Source organism: Aureobasidium melanogenum (assembly GCF_000721775.1).
Source record: "Aureobasidium melanogenum CBS 110374 unplaced genomic scaffold scaffold_35, whole genome shotgun sequence".
NCBI classification, from domain to species: Eukaryota; Fungi; Ascomycota; class Dothideomycetes; order Dothideales; family Saccotheciaceae; genus Aureobasidium; species Aureobasidium melanogenum.
Genome location: NW_024470087.1, coordinates 119,588 through 135,778, shown reverse-complemented (window position 1 = coordinate 135,778; position 16,191 = coordinate 119,588). Strand labels below are relative to the sequence as shown.

General features: G+C 49.9%; 6 protein-coding genes across 6 annotated transcripts; 3 read left to right on the top strand and 3 right to left on the bottom strand.

The window, feature by feature from the left end:
• Positions 1–180: 180 nt before the first annotated feature.
• Positions 181–605, top strand: M437DRAFT_79214 (uncharacterized protein; the record flags this gene model as incomplete). The annotated part of the gene is made up of 2 exons (XM_041027131.1): positions 181–349; positions 412–605. 2 exons carry the CDS (start codon positions 181–183, stop codon positions 603–605), a joined length of 363 nt encoding a protein of 120 aa, XP_040875249.1.
• Positions 606–747: 142 nt separating this feature from the next.
• On the bottom strand, positions 748–2,251 carry M437DRAFT_59878 (queuine tRNA-ribosyltransferase; the record flags this gene model as incomplete). Its single annotated transcript, XM_041023655.1, has 3 exons — positions 748–928; positions 989–1,979; positions 2,062–2,251. 3 exons carry the CDS (start codon positions 2,249–2,251, stop codon positions 748–750), a joined length of 1,362 nt encoding a protein of 453 aa, XP_040875248.1.
• A 186-nt stretch (positions 2,252–2,437) lies between these two features.
• Positions 2,438–3,181, top strand: M437DRAFT_59927 (thymidylate kinase; the record flags this gene model as incomplete). The annotated part of the gene is made up of 3 exons (XM_041023663.1): positions 2,438–2,561; positions 2,613–2,721; positions 2,773–3,181. 3 exons carry the CDS (start codon positions 2,438–2,440, stop codon positions 3,179–3,181), a joined length of 642 nt encoding a protein of 213 aa, XP_040875247.1.
• A 104-nt stretch (positions 3,182–3,285) lies between these two features.
• M437DRAFT_70190 (uncharacterized protein) lies at positions 3,286–4,640 on the bottom strand (the record flags this gene model as incomplete). The annotated part of the gene is made up of 2 exons (XM_041025414.1): positions 3,286–4,303; positions 4,414–4,640. 2 exons carry the CDS (start codon positions 4,638–4,640, stop codon positions 3,286–3,288), a joined length of 1,245 nt encoding a protein of 414 aa, XP_040875246.1.
• An 815-nt stretch (positions 4,641–5,455) lies between these two features.
• On the top strand, positions 5,456–10,774 carry M437DRAFT_88829 (PLU-1-domain-containing protein; the record flags this gene model as incomplete). The annotated part of the gene is made up of 4 exons (XM_041028912.1): positions 5,456–5,854; positions 5,905–5,953; positions 6,005–9,518; positions 9,571–10,774. The coding sequence occupies 4 exons, from the start codon at positions 5,456–5,458 to the stop codon at positions 10,772–10,774; spliced, it is 5,166 nt and encodes a 1,721-aa protein (XP_040875245.1).
• Positions 10,775–11,642: 868 nt separating this feature from the next.
• Positions 11,643–15,512, bottom strand: M437DRAFT_60012 (uncharacterized protein; the record flags this gene model as incomplete). Its single annotated transcript, XM_041023678.1, has 2 exons — positions 11,643–12,154; positions 14,984–15,512. The coding sequence occupies 2 exons, from the start codon at positions 15,510–15,512 to the stop codon at positions 11,643–11,645; spliced, it is 1,041 nt and encodes a 346-aa protein (XP_040875244.1).
• Between the last annotated feature and the right edge of the window lie 679 nt (positions 15,513–16,191).

The window sequence follows — 16,191 nt, the reverse complement described above, 5'->3', positions numbered from 1 at the left end:
GGTGGACAACAATAATTACAGCTGGCTTTTGAACAACCAAATCATTTGCATGCCATCCTTCTTGACGGATAATATTCTCAAAGTAGTTGAGACATAAAGATACTCAAGTCTACATCTACACACAAGCACCAATCACATCCGCATCGAAAGCGCAACCAAGACTCAAAGTCGCAAGCAACCATGAAGACACCACTATCCCTCTTCTTCACCACGCTCCTGCTCTTCGTCCTTCCTGCATTTGCTCAATTCCAGTTCTTCGAGCAAATGTTCAACCAAGGTGGCCAGCAAAATCAGCAACCGCAAAACGCTGCATCTGACTCTGCGTGGTACAAGCAACAGTACGAAGCTGGTGAGTCTCTCTCTCTCCCATCATCTGTCGAGTACCCGGATATGCTGACGCCATACGAACAGTACACTGCGATAAATACCTCTGCCCTTCCACCCTGTCTTGCGTACACTTCCCACACCACTGTCCTTGCGCATTCCCCGAGCTAGAAGACAAAGTCGAGCTGGACGATGGCAGTATGATCTGCGTGTCAAAGGGAGGCTACAAGGCTGGCGAAGCTGCAAGAAAGATCGAACTGGCAAGAAAGGGCCTGTTGTAAGCCTCACGCAAGAATAACTGGCTTTGCTTTTGACCAAGAATCTACTCTGTATGCTATCAGGAACATCCATAGCTGGCCTATGCTGCACTGTTGCACTGTCTGCTGCGGACCACAGCTCGTGACACTGCTATTCCGATGCATACTAATCTACCTTCTCGGCGAAGCCAACCTTTTCGAGGTCCTCAGCGACTGCATCGGGCCCGGGAACAGGCACCGAGCCCTTTTGTGCAACCTTGTCCGGATTCGCTTTGTATACTGTGAACGGCGCCGAGTTTCTCTTGCGCTCATTAGGGCCCTCGGACTTGAATTGATAGCCTCGTAGTCTGTTTGTTCGTCAGTTTTGCTGGTCTTGACATGTTAAACGCTTGGGAAGGGCCGCCTACCTAGGGCCGCGGCCATTAGATTCTGGCAGCTCTGGCTCGTAGAATCGCTCAAAGTCCGCAATATCCTGATCCAAGGTGCCACGGCCGATGCTCTCGCGTATGCCAGCAAAAAACTCATCCATGATCTGGTGATTGTGGATTTGCAACAACACCCAGGCCAGCATTTCTTTTGCCGACAAAAGATGCTGCAGAAATGCGCGGTGGTGATTCGTGCATGCGTAGCAAGGGCAATCTTTGCGCAACGGTGAAACATCTGTCGCGTGCTTTGTATCCCACATATCCACGCCTAGCGGCGAAGGCTTCTCTGGTATGGGGCCAGAGACAGGGAAACGGAAGTCCAACGCCACGCCAGCGTCTGTGATGGCGCTTAGGAAAGGCAGAGTCAAGACATCTATGCCCTGGGAAACGTCTTGCAGTACTGCACGAGGATTGTTGGGTTCGGTCAGACCGAGGCGTGGGAGGGCCATCAGCTGTTCGGGCAGATCCTCTAGAGTGATTGTATTGTAAAGAGCCAGTCCTTGTATATCTTGCGCCATGTCTTCGAGATGGTCAATGTAATACCTCTGCGAGTCGGCCGAGATGGGCAACAGTGGTGCATACAGCAGCGGCAGTACTGCTCCTTGCTCTTTCTTTGTCTTGGTTCGTTCATCCACGTGCGCTTGCATCCATTTTGCAGTCCGATTTGTGATTTTGTCGATTTTCTTGTAGCTGACTTTGTAATATCCATACGGGATATCTCCGAGACCGACAATGATATCCGGGTTAAGCGAAGTTGTCAGGCTTCTGAAAGTCGAGTCTTGGAGCTTGGTGAAACCAAAGGCAGTCATGATGCTCATCTGACTATCGGTGCTTGCTCCTGGCGAAGGCACAGGTGGCGAACGGCGAGCTCCAAGAACCAGAACATGATCGTCTGGGGTTGCAGTGTATGCACGCAGTCTTGAGGATCCATCCGGTGGGTTGTACTTGAGAATTGGGGTACCTTTTTCTACGACTTTTCAATTCTTTTGGTGAGCACACACATTCGGTCAGCTTCGCTGTCTAGGCGATAGGTTGTTGCCACAGTGCAAACTTACAATCCTCTACTGCCATGTAGGCACCGCAGATACTTGTGTGCTTGGTCACATTGTCCTGAGTCAAGTGCGGTACAGCTCCACGGGATGCCACAGCCAGGTAATGGGGTGTCTTGATGGCCTGCCGATTGGGTAAGCTGAGCATTCCGGTTCTGACTGCACTGCTCGTTGATGCTGTCGTGATTTTGAACATGGTTTCTTCGGACATGTTGACCGATGTCATATCAACATTCTAAAAAGCACTTGCGTTTTGACTCGCTGGACCAAAGTCGCTTGCCAAGCCGCTGGTTCACGCGCGTCACTTCGCGTTGCATCGTGTAGATTAATTCTCGACCACAACTACCCAGTGTTTTGTTTCTACATCATACAAATCGTAAGGATGTCTCGTGGAAAGCTGATTGTATTTGAAGGTCTCGACAGATCAGGCAAGTCTACACAATGCGAGAGACTAGTGTCTTATCTTTCTGAGAGAGGCTTGCCTGTAAAACATCGTCGATTTCCCGGTACGTGATTCAAACCGCTTCCCACTCAATGGAATACTCATGTTTTGGCAGATAGAACAACTCCAATTGGCCAAATGATCAACAACTACCTGCAGGGACAGAGTGAACAAGAAGATCATGTCATTCATCTGCTTTTCTCTGCGAACAGATGGGAGGCAGTGTATGTGGTTCCAAACTTGTTGTATTGTGGTGTTTCTCTAATAATCGACAGAGCGTCGATAGAAGCAGACATCAATGCTGGAACAACCGTCATCATTGACAGGTACTACTATTCTGGATGTGTCTATTCTGCCGCGAAGAACAATCCCAGCCTCAACCTCGCTTGGTGCCGTCATCCTGAAGAAGGCCTTCCTCGACCAGACTTGTGTCTTTTCCTTGATATCTCTGCAGAGGACGCAGCAAAGCGAGGGGGTTGGGGCGAAGAACGATACGAGAAGAAGGAGCTTCAAGATCGAGTCCGCCAGCTTTTTGCTGACATTCGAGCCACAGACGATGGTTCTGACTTTGTAACCATAGATGCTGGCCAAAGTCTCGAGGACGTTGGAAGCGCAATCCGTCATCATGCTGAGACTTGTATCAGCACGACACGTGGTCCTCTGCGACGTATTCAGTCTTGGTAGATGACCTTGGTCTGTCCGTGGCATGAGGGACTGTTGTGAGGATTCCGAGATGCGAAGGTCCTGAAGGTCTTAAATGGACTGTTGGTCTACTAGAGTCTTTCCTTTCATTCGATGACCTCAGCTTCATCCCAGTCGCTGTCTTCGATGACTGCTTTTCGCACTTTGGCGGCTGAAGAGCTTGCCGAAACGACGACGCGGGGTGTGTCCTGTTCGTTCAACTTGTCGACCAGCTTCCACTCATCATCATCGCCGGAAGGTGTTGCTTGCATCTGATCAACGTCTTCATAGTCTGACTGCAGCAAGACGTCGTCAAAATCCACCTCGAGGTCACTTTCATTTGCCAAAACGTCAGGTTCCTCCGCTTCATCCTCATCGACAACGGCAGCGCTCTTTGCACTCTCTTTGACGTTCTTTTTACGACGCTTTGGCTCTTTGAACAGAGCTGTGACTTCTTTTTCGCCACGGATGCGCAAGCTCAAATCCTTCACAAGGTCGGTCCAGTCCAGGCTTGATTCGCAAGATGGGCAATGCCCATGTGTTGGGACAATCGCGCCTTCAGCGCCATATTCACCCTTGAGGAAATGACTCGATAAACATCCGACATGGAAGATTGAGTTGCATTCCTGGCTGAAACATACAAGCGCCATTTCTTTTGTTGCATCGAGAGAAGAGCAACAAATGACGCAATTGTTATTCGGTACGACTAGCAGTCTTCGGCTCTTTTCTAAAAAGGTCTTCATGTGTTGATAAGTAGGGTCGATCTTATGGATGCCAACGGGGTTTGAGAGGTCCTCTTCGGGTGCTGTGTTTTGTAAAACCGATTCATCCATCTCAACTTCAATACCCTGACGAATGACTTCAGGCATGTTGACGGTCCATCTGTGCCACATTTTGTACACATCTTCGGCAAAGAACTTAACTTGTAATGGCCAACGTTCGAAACTCTTTGCTCTTAGCAAGATATGAAGATTGGCAAGTTTGTCGTGCATTGACATACGAGGTCGTCCTGTGCGCTTGCGTACCTTGCCAGTCCGTGGTGAAAATCTTTGTTTTGTGTTGGCTTGAGTAATGCGCTCATCTGGAGCAATATGTCGTGTCTGGTGTGTGTTTTGCCATGCCCATCTGTGAAATCATGGTTAGAAAATACAGACCTTATATGTGCTCAAAAAATGGTGCAATGGCCTGGTGTATCGACAAATAAACAGAGCAACACGGGTGACCAATTGACTTACTCAAATTGCAATGCAGCAATTTTTGAAGGAAATCCGGTGACAAGGCAAGTCATTTCCCATGGTCGTAGCGTGTTCTTGGATGTTCTCACAGCTCCGCCTTTGGCGATCCCATTGTGTTGCTTCAAACGTCGGACGGGATGTGGCGTGCTTCCAACATAGAGATTCTGGTGGCGGACTGTCGAACGAAGCAGATAACAAGCATAGAATGCAGGTATCGGCCTGTCCATTGCGGACCCACCTCTCGAGACAACCTAGAAAGGATATGAATACGCTCCCTAATCAAGTCGTAGTACCGAAATTAGGAGAACCAAAATCTACGAGGTGAAACCAAGAGACATGTGATTGGCTGTCAAGTGCGGGAAGCTCTCGGCTGCAGATCTGCTGTGCGGCAAATCTGACGACGTATCTTGGTCGCGAATTGCATGGAATGGTCGAGAAAGAATTTTGGATGAAGGAATGGGTGTGGATGTAGTATGATGATTAGAAGGAGGGATGCGTAATCTGATGATCAAAGAGAGCACAAGAGAACTGTGTGGATGGTGCTACAAAATCAGGAACAGGGCAGATGAAGAAGATGGTTCTGGCATCACGCGGCGAGGCTCGGAAGCCAATCCTCAGCGAAGCCAATCTTGGCCAAGCTGTCGACTTTGTGCGGGTGAGTCGTCTTGTTCCAGCCGTATGGGAAGTCTGCCTCGCACTTGCCTTTCTAAATCCAGCACTGCTTCTCCAATTTGTTTCTTGAAAGCAGCCAGGGCGAGCAGACCTTTGAACTCATGCACATGCGACAGTAACCATCGTTACCTGGTCATCGCCTGGAGACAGCATTTGCCTAGTGTGCTCCGCCCACATATCAGATCTGGCCGCTCGCCCTCTCCAGTTTCTTGTCGCTCCACATTCTCATGTGCCCGCCGCCGCTCCATCACCCCTTCACCATCAACGCCGCTCTTTAATATCGTCCTACGCCAAACTCCCTTACGACCGAGTCGCTTAAGCTCAGCCTCGATATATCCACCTTAATAATTACACCCACCGAATTTTGCGAATGGTCGTGCCTCCAAGCAGCGGAGGGGCTGCTGCTGCCTCTTCAGCAAATCGCCCGACATATACCACTAGCAATGTCGCTTCAACAAAGCCCAAGTCTGTCGCTCATACACCGAGTGCAGCCGTCAACAATGCACCTATGCCGCTCAGCGCAAGACGCTCAGAACCTCTGGACTTGACCACCGTGGAGCGTCGAGGACAACCAAATGCTGCGCCGGAGATTACCAAAAGGAACAGACTACACGGCATCCCTGAGGGCCCTACTTTCCGACCTACCGAAGAAGAGTTTCGCGACCCTATGGCTTATATGCGCAAGATTGAACCTGAAGGTCGCAAATATGGAATCGCAAAGATCATTCCTCCCGAAGGCTGGCAGATGCCCTTCGCCATCGATACATCTGTATGTACGGCATGACTATAATGCCGACTCTATGCTGACACAGTTGACAGCGATTTCACTTTCGTGTGCGACGCCAGGAATTAAACTCCGTCGAAGGCGGTGAGTTACAATACATATTGATATTCATATAGTTCGCTGATTTCAACCCAGGTACTCGCGCAAATCTCAATTACCTGGATCAGCTGTCCAAATTCCACAGGCAACACGGCACTAACCTCAACCGGTTCCCCAGTGTGGATAAACGACCCCTTGACCTCTACAAACTCAAAAAGGCGGTCGAAGCCAGAGGGGGTTTCGATCGAGTGTGCAAATTGAAGAAATGGGCTGAGATTGGTCGTGATCTTGGATACAGTGGAAAAATCATGTCCAGTCTTTCGACTTCTCTCAAGAATTCTTACCAGAAATGGCTACAACCATACGAGGATTACCTGCGAGTCGCAAAACCAGGTGTTCAACATCAACTCGAACTAGAAAACGGCGGCCCTTTCACCCCCTCTCCGGGTACTTCGCCTCTTAAGAAGTCGCAGAACAATACCCCGAATGGTGACAATACTCCAGCAATGCGCGCATCGGCTGCATTGAATGCTTCTCTGGACGCTGGAATGCCTGCAGCTCAGCAAACGCCAGTCAAGCCGACTCCACCGGCTCCGGCTCCAGCTCCTGTCCAAGGCTTTACTCCTGTGAATGGAGGCTTCACTTCAGTCAACCGTCCTTCAGGCTTTACCCCCGTGAATGGGCCTAACGGAATCCACGCGACCCCAGAGAACCCGCGATCAGTACCGAGATCGACCATGGATAGTCCGCAATTGCAAGAAAGCAACACACCAACTCTCGAACCCAGCAACTCTGCAAAACGGCCCTTGACTGACAGCGCGGAGAAGGACGCGAACGGGGACCTGGACGCGTCTGGACGACGTAGCAAGAGATTGAAGAGAGAGCCAGCGCCGATGGTAGCAGGCTCGCACATGCACCAACCCAGGACTTCGACACCGAGGTTTGTTCCAGCACGAGAACGCAGCAACTTCCCTCCTGGCGAAGCATGTGAAACTTGCGCAAAGCCAGAAGACCCAGGTTTGCTTCTGATCTGCGATAGCTGCGATTGTGGTTATCATGGCGCATGTCTCGAACCTCCTGTCAAGATGCAGCAACCGGAACACGATTGGCACTGCCCCCGCTGTCTGGTGGGAACTGGAGAATTTGGATTTGAAGAAGGTGAGGTTTATTCGCTTCGAGCGTTCCAGGAAAGAGCAAACAGATTCAAGGAGAACCACTTCGCCGATAAAATGCCCTTTGATCCCATTTTGAACAAAAGAAGGCCAGTCAACGAAGATGATGTTGAGCGCGAGTTCTGGAGACTTGTCGAGAACATCACCGAAACAGTCGAAGTTGAATATGGTGCTGATATCCATTCGACAACCCACGGAAGTGGCTTCCCCACAATTGAAAAGCAGCCTCGCGACCCTTATTCGACAGATCCCTGGAATTTGAATGTCCTCCCACTCTATGGCGAGTCACTGTTTAAGCACATCAAGACGGATATTTCTGGAATGACAGTGCCATGGCTCTACGTCGGTATGGTGTTCTCCACTTTCTGCTGGCATAACGAGGATCACTACGCTTACTCTGCCAACTACCAACATTTCGGAGCGACCAAAACATGGTATGGCGTTCCTGGAGAAGATGCTGAGAAGTTCGAAAACGCAATGCGCGAAGCTGTGCCGGAACTCTTCGAGACGCAACCGGATCTTCTGTTCCAATTGGTGACATTGATGCCGCCAGAGAAGCTGAAAAAAGCTGGAGTCCGAGTCTATGCTATCGACCAACGTGCAGGTCAGATGGTCGTAACATTCCCTCAAGCGTACCACGCTGGATTCAACCACGGTTTCAATCTCAACGAAGCTGTCAACTTCGCACCTGTTGACTGGGAACCTTTTGGTGAAAGTGGTGTCCAAAGGCTCCGTGACTATCGGCGCCAACCATGTTTCTCCCACGACGAGCTCCTGCTGACAGCTGCTGCCCGCGACCAATCAATCAACACTGCAAAATGGCTTGCTCCAGCTCTGGAACGATCGCTTGAGAAGGAGATGAACGCGCGCAAGCACTTCCTTGAGAAGCCTGATAACACCGAACCAACAGACGACACTTACCAAGGTGAGAGATACACCGACAAGCCCGAAATCTTTACAGAGGATATGGACGAGGACGAATATGTCTGCAGTTTCTGCAAGTGTTACAGCTTCCTTTCACGATACGTGTGCAAGAAATCGGGTAAAGTCATGTGTTTGCTTCATGCTGGCGCATATGAATGCTGCGATTCGAAAGAATCCGATCGTTACGCCAGTCCTGCTCATGACCACGTCCTCTCTCTTCGCATGACGGACAAGGAGCTTAAGTCAATGGTGCAAAAGGTCGTTGACCGAGCTAAGCTCCCTGAAGCTTGGGCACAAAAGGTCGACGACTACCTTAGCCAGGAACCTCGTCCGTCGCTGAAAATCTTGCGTTCACTGCTCAACGAAGGTGAGCGTATCCCCTTCGACATTCCGCAGCTCGCAGACCTGAAGCGCTACGTTGAGCGCTGCAATGACTGGGTGGAAGAGGCTACCATCTACATTACTCGTAAGCAGCAGAACAGAGCTAAGGGAAAGTCTTCCCGCAAGAAGTCCACGGTTGCTGAATCGGACGAGCGTGACAAGGAGCTTCGGAACTTCGAGAACATGCAAAAATTGCTCGCTGCCGCTGACGAGATTCACTTCGATTGTCCAGAGTACAAGACTCTGCGCGAAAGAGAAGCCGACATCAACGACTTCAAAGCAAAGGCGGTCGCTATTTGCATGGGTCAACAACACCATCCACGCTCTACTCAAGAAATCGAGGAAGTGTTCGAAGTTGGCAAAGGTCTCAACATTGATCTACCTGAACTCGAAAACCTTGAAAAGCTACTGAATCACGTCAAATGGCTTGACGAAGCTCACACTCGTTCAGTCCATCTTTTAACTCTTCAGGACGTTGACGCTTTCATCAACCGCGGTTTGGAGATTGGCATTCCTGAGACAAATCCACATATACTTCGCCTGAGAGATGCAAAGACACAGGGTGAGTATTGGGAAGCCAAGGCTAAAGAGATCATGAGTGTCGAAAACGTACATTATCAGCAATTGGACGCTCTCTCAAAGCAAGCAGCTGGTCTGCCTGTCACTCCAGAGACGCTTGCAAGGGTCGACGCTATTCTCAAGAAACAGCGCGAAGCTCAAGAAAAGATTCTTGCCCTCTACCAACAGAGCAAGAATCCTGACTTCAGATCGCGACCGATGTACAAGGACGTCAGAGATGTGATGGCGTCTCTCGAAGAGTTGAATAACAAGCCTGCTGGCACTGTTGACCTTGAGAAAGAGCAACGTCGTCACGAAGATTGGATGCGCCGTGGTAAGAAGTTGTTCGGTAAAGCCAATGCGCCGCTACACATTTTGCATCAGCACATGAATTTGGTCAAAGAGAGAAACGATGCATGTTTCGAGCTTCGTGATAAGCCGAGAATGCCGGTCGAGCCTTCTTCTAGAGAACACACGCCGGAGCTGGACACCAAGAACAATTTCCCGGACGTCTTCTGTCTCTGCCGTAGACCTGAAGCTGGTATGATGATCGAGTGCGAGCTGTGTCATGAATGGTGAGTCTCGAGTTTAGGTTCAGCATGATCCGCATCACTGATATACTTCTAGGTACCACGGAAAATGTCTCAAAATCGCACGCGGCAAGGTCAAGGAAGACGACAAGTACACTTGCCCTATCTGTGACTGGCGCTTGAAGATCCCTCGCGATGCTGCGCGCCCCAAGCTCGAGGAGCTCATTGCCTGGCAAGACGAGCTGGAAACCCTTCCTTTCCAGCCCGAGGAAGAAGAGACCCTCACAAGCATAATCGAGACGGCTCAAGCCTTCAGAGACTACATCCGTCCATATGTCAACCCCTTGACAGTTTCCCCAGACGAGGTTACTACGCTCCGCTTCTACCTCCGAAAGGTCGAGGGTGCCGATATCCTTCTTGCCTACGAGACCAACTTCCTGCGTCAAGAACTACACAAGTCAGCCCCCGTAGCTCCAGAAGCTCCGCCAGTCATTGACTCCTCTGCATCCACCCGCAAGCCTCGTCCTACAAAGCAGCAAAAGCTCATGGCATCGTTGGGGATCACTAATCCTGATGATCTTCCTCCTCAATACAAAATCAAGCCTCACAAGCGCAAGGGGAGTGAAGCACACCACAAACCACCTCAGCCACTCCAACCCGCTGGTTCTCCAGCAGCTCATACCCCGTCCAGCATGTCTACTGCAACACCCGGTCCCCCTAGCAGTCGGCCGGGCTATCCTCAACAGCAGACTCCTTCGTTCAGTTATCCCTCATCTCAACCCCAATCTATGGTCAATTCAGGTTATCGTGATTCGCCGCTGTTCGCACCGCCATCGTTTGGCTTGCCACCACTTCGTACTCCGGACGAATCTTCGAACACTGTTAATCCTGCACAATTCGCTTCAAACAACTACGCATCTCACACGTCTCCACCACCGCCACCAAACTTTGCGGTGCCGCGATCACCACCTCAGCACCCTCCCATGTTCAGCACAGGAATGAATCTCGATCCTGCACTGTTCACAGCTGGTGGAGCCATGTTTGACAAGCGACCTAGCTCATCTGGCAGCCCTAGGTTGGCGCACACTGAGGCAAGCCCGTCTTTCAGCAGTCCACAGGCTAGCAACACGAATGCCAATCTCGACTCAATCTTCGCGGATATGGTTCACAACGACGAAGACCATGCCACGTTGGGCCATGAAGGAGAGAATCAACTTGCCGGCGAAGCATTCGCCGCTGGTGGACACGACCAAGACCATGCAGACGACACGCACATGGACGATTTTGTGAACAATGAGTAGTATGATGACCACGATACTTCGCCGTGGTTGCACAACCACTAACAGTTTCTTTTGCTTCGAGTTCTTATTTCAAATTTGTATTGCTTGTCGGATTTTGCTATGTCTTAGGAAGCGGCGTGTCTTATTTTGTATCACAATCTTCGGACAAAGGAGTACGACGGTCCATGGGAGGATCCTAAAGCGCGAAGAAAGAGCTTTTGTCCTGTACAATAACTTGCTGCCATCATCCGATTAGCTTGCCTTCTATATTCCTAGTTTCATCTCACAACACATTCAAGTTCTGTTTTGGAATTTTGGTTTTCCAATATTTGTCTCTGTTAAGACTTCAATTGTCTCAGAGTCTAAATTGAATTGCATCCAGTGCCTTTACCACGAGAAGTAGCATAAACTAGCCAAACGTGGCTAGTGTTTGCATGATCACGTGCCATAGTCAGTTCTGGGAATCCAGACGCATCAACCAAGTCCTCGACAAGCACGTAGTATTGATTTGCCGTGATCCTCTTGCCCCCTTGACGCAGCCTAGGGCACAGTCTGGAATCTAGTACACCCAGGTTTAGGCGTGTGACACTCAGGGGCCTGTTCGGGATACAACACTTACACCGTCAGAATACTAAGATATCAAAGGAGCGAAACAGAAAGTGATGAACTTCGCTTATGATTGAGGATCTACAGAACAATGTGCATGAATCAGGAACCAGATAAGCCCATTGCGTTTGGACCTTGATTCCTACTTGCACTCCCGTCAAACATTGTCGATGATATCAATTCTGTAAACTGCCTTCTGTACAAATGACATTCCTGCTTCGATTTCTGAGCCATCCCCAGATCTTCCATCATGATTGATCATCTTCAGCACATCATTCGTGCCCTATCGCACAAGAGTAGTGAATCCTTGATGTCTCTTCCGCGAGTCTATGGGATGCGTGACTTGACGTCCCACAATGGCAGTCAAACTCTGAACAAGGTTCGGAGTCGTGGAACCTCTTGTAGAGGTCGAAGTGGGGTTTGTAGTTGTTGTGGTTGATACTGATGATGATCGTGAAGAAGTAGATGATGTAGATGATGCTGATGAGAATGACTGGCCCAAGCCAGCCACAGCCAATGAGAGAGATGATGTTGGTGAACTCGCCATTTGACCCAAGCTAATGCCCAGTCCTGTAGCTGATGAGAGAGATGGCGTTGGGAGTAAATTGATGTTCATAGTCGTGATTGGCGATGAGGCCGCCAATGCTGTTGAGGATGACTGACCCAAGTTACTGCCTAGTCCCGTAGTCGATGTGAGAGACGACGTTGGCAGCAAGTTTAAATTATAAATCGAGGCTGTTGATATGCCCGCCCATGCTGAACTTGCTGTTAGTTGACTCGAACCAAGGCCTGTCACTGTAGCTGATCCGGGAGACGAGGTTGGAAGCAAGATGACAACGGTAGTCGGGACAAATGACGACGCAGCTAAAGCTGAACTTGCTGTCGATTGACCACTTCCCAAATTCAGTCCTGCAGCCAATGCAGAACTAGCTGTGGATTGGCCCAAATCAAGGTCTAATCCTGTAGCCGAAGCAAGAGACGAGGTTGGGAGTAGATTGATGATGGTATTCGAGATTGCTGACGAGTTAGCCAATGCTAAACTCGCTGTTGATTGACCGAGGCCAATGCTTAGTCCTGCAGCCGATGCAAGAGACGATGTTGGTAACAAGTTGATAGTTGGAGTCATGGTTGTTGATGGGGTAGCCAATGCTGAATTTGCTGTCGGTTGACTGCCGCCCAAATTTAGTCCTGCTGAAAGACCTAGATTCACTCCTAAGGTAGCGCTCGCAGAAAGACCTATGCCAGATGATCCGACAGACAAGCCGACATCAACTCCTGCTGCAACTGAAGGTGCAAGCGCAACAGATGCGTCCAGCAGAGTGAGTGCGCTGCTGCTGGGTCCAAGATTGAGATTAAGGCCAGCGTTGGCAGATGCTGTGATGGTTGCGTCGACGCATACATTGAGGACATTACCACCAGCTGAGCAGTTCGCAGTCGTGGTCGGAGCTGTGTTATTAGGCAGTATTCCAGAACTGAGACCGAGGTTTGCCTCGAGAGTTGCACTCGCTACTAAGGCTATTTCGCTTGAACCAGTCGAGATGCCAATACCAACACCTGCTGCTAAGGTTGGCGCGATTGCCAAAGAGGCTGATACGTCAAATAGCGTGATGGTACTACTACCTGCAGCAATGCCTGCATTACCACCAATCCCGATTGAGGGAGTGATAGCAACGTCTACACAGATATCGAAAGCATTGCCGCCAGCAGAGCAGGATGACGAGGGTATAGAGGTAGTTATGGTAGGCTGTTGCGTGCCATCAATGCCAGCACTGACTCCTATGCTGGCACTTGCTCCAATCTCAACACCGCCTGTTCCGGCAGATATGCCGAGATTTGCACTTGCAGCAGCAGAAAGCGCAATTCCTACACTTGTCGATGCATCAACGACTGTTATGCTCCCAAGTCCCACACTGACTGCACCTCCAATGCCAACAGAGGGCGTAATAACTGCATCGAGGCATATGTCGAGCAGATTGTCGAAGACGGAGCAGGTGGTTGATGGAGATGCAATTGCGATGGACGCAGACATGGGGTCGGTCAGAGAAGGTGTACTAGCAGTGGTAGCCGGGATTATGATGTTCGTGACAGAAGCTGGGAAGATAGTTGAGGTGATATACGACAGGCTCGCTGCGCTATCGCCGCCTACAGCAGTGGATCCTATATCACTGGCTGTGGCTCCAGAAGTCGCCCCAAACTCGCTTGTAATCGCCGCTGCCGTGATTTCTGAGGCCAGATCAGACGAAGTGTCCACCACAGAGGATGGCAACTGCGTAGTGATACCCCGATCGCTTGTGCTTCGTGGAAGGTCCTCAGAACTCTGTAAAGACGCTTGAGTAAAAATTATAGTAGTGGATCCCTCAGCAAATGATGGTACACTTGAAGGTAGCGTTGCTGATGCTGTCGCTGAGATACCAAGTTCGCCATCACTCGGTTCTGCGGAACCTGTTGCTTGTGACGTGGACGAACTAGTGACAAAGTCTGTTGGACTACTCCCTGGTAGACCCGAGTTTGTAGCTGGTACTGCTCTGATACCAGAGACCGCACCCCGACTTGACGGTTGGAAGGAGAAGTTGGAAGCAGAAGTTCCCGTTTTCAAATAGCAGCTGCCACTATAGGTCCACGCGGTGCAGCCAGGGAGTTGATCACAATAGGTCATGCAGTCATTGAAATCCGAAGCAGTAGCCACAAGGGCATTGTAGCCTGTTGTTTCTTCATTACAACCGATAGTGTATGAACCTCCGGTATTGGCTCGAACCTGCTCTCCGTTGGCTTCAGGACAGGAATAGTTGGTCTCAGGAGGTAGACTAGATGGCGCAGCAAAATACGAAACCGCGCTGACTGTCGAGTAAGGAACAGGGCTGACAGTGGAGAAGAGCACAACGTCGGAAGATGGAGTGCCCTCAGACAATAGAGTGATCGGAGACGGTCCAACGGATGATGAGTCACCTACAACCAAAGAAGATGTCTGGCTTGTGGCTAAAGTTGGGCGCAATATCACACTTTCACCACTGCGGGTAATGACAAGTGAACCACTTGGAAGCAATGCCGTGTTCGTTGGTGCTTCTGCGCGAGATGTGGTGGACGAAGAAAAGCTTAGACTAGCACTAAGAAGCGTTGAACTCAAGACTACTGTTGGTCCTTGAGGCGACCGACTGGTAATTGTTGATAGATCATTCATCGCCAATGAATGAATGCTTGTTGATGTGCTAGAGTCGATGCTTATGCTGGGGCCAAAGGTTCCTGAACTGGTCAAGATCGCAGTGGGGACAACCAAAGTACCAGAAATCGTAATCGTACTTGCCGTGACTGGGTTGCTCAGAATCGTAGAGCTCGCCGGTTGATCCTGTGCCGCTTTGCTTGACAGAGTGAATGACGACTCCGCGCCACTACTTAATGGCAACACATCTGCCGAGCTTGGTGGTAGTGCAAGAGTACTTGTTGTGGGTGCTGCGTTCGCTGAACTGATGGTCAAGGTTACTGCATCTGTTCCTCCTGGTTTTTGAACGGTGCCACTGGATGCAGCAACAGTAGCTGACACATACTGGAGTGACGTACTTGGAGTCCGGGAGATGTCGACGGGGAGGGATTGCACAAAACTTGTGCTTCTGTACGGAGCGATACCACTCGACACAACTTGTGCCACTCTTTTCGCTAACAGAATGGCGGTTTCCACATTCATTCGAGTAACTCCATCGTTAGAGTTCCTGGAACTGACTGTCGTACATGATCCATTTTGGAATGTAAAGCCCGAGCAGTCATCGATACCTGAACATATCTCAGAACAAGATGCCAAGTTGCTGACTGCCAGGCTCGAGGATATGTTGCTGCTTGTAGGGAAAACTGTATTGCAGAGGATTTCATATACTGATCCAGTCGTATCCACTAGGCGAGTACCATCGGCACCAGGACAGATATAGTCTGTCGCAATGGCCGAATCGGAAGTTTCAGAGCTCACAAGATCGGAAGCACTGCTTTTGTAGGAGCATGAGCTGGAGGTTGCGGTATATGAAACACCTATGCATCCTTCAACGTCACTACAGGCATCGACGCAGGACTGTAGTTGTGGCTGATATGTCGTTCTAATAGTTGCATCTGGCTCATCAGTATTGCAAAGTAGCTGGTAAACCCGATTAGTGGTATCAGAGTAGTACATTCCGTTATCTCTGGGACATGTGTAGACAGAGTTTGCCATTGCAGTGGCTGAGCTGGTGGGACTAGCTATTGCCGTGGTAGCCTGTTCCGTCACAGTCGACATACTTGATTGTGATACAAACGTAAGGCCATTAAGCGTGCCAGTAGGAGCACTGGATCCTGTTTGGCTCGACAAGCTTGAACCAAAAAAGTATAGTGACGCAGATAATGAAGTGGTTGACAAACTCATACCACCTATGATGGGTGAAGCACTGGTCAATGTTGGAGAAAAGACAAAATATGGCGAAGATTCTGACGATGATTGACCTCGGCTCTGTATCATGGAAGAGCCTGAAAAGCTCAAGGTATTTGTGGCTATATCTGGGCTGTGAGGATCATTGTGGGAGCCTGTCGTCTCGGTACTCAATTGACTAATCGTTGTCGAGAGCCCAGAAGCCTCTGAGGTGTAATGATCGACTGGGAAGATAGTATAAGATGTGGAGACTGTGTCATCGGCAGCAGTAATTACCGTAGATGACACGGAAAGTACGATCGTGGAACTCTGGCAAACGCCTGAGAGGATCAGATTAGATTGACATTACCATATTTTTGGGTCACTCACTGTCCACAGCCCTGGTCGGAAGGAGTTGTGTTGTGTTCTGCAGAACTAACGGCACGAAAGTGGTTCCTAACAACATGTT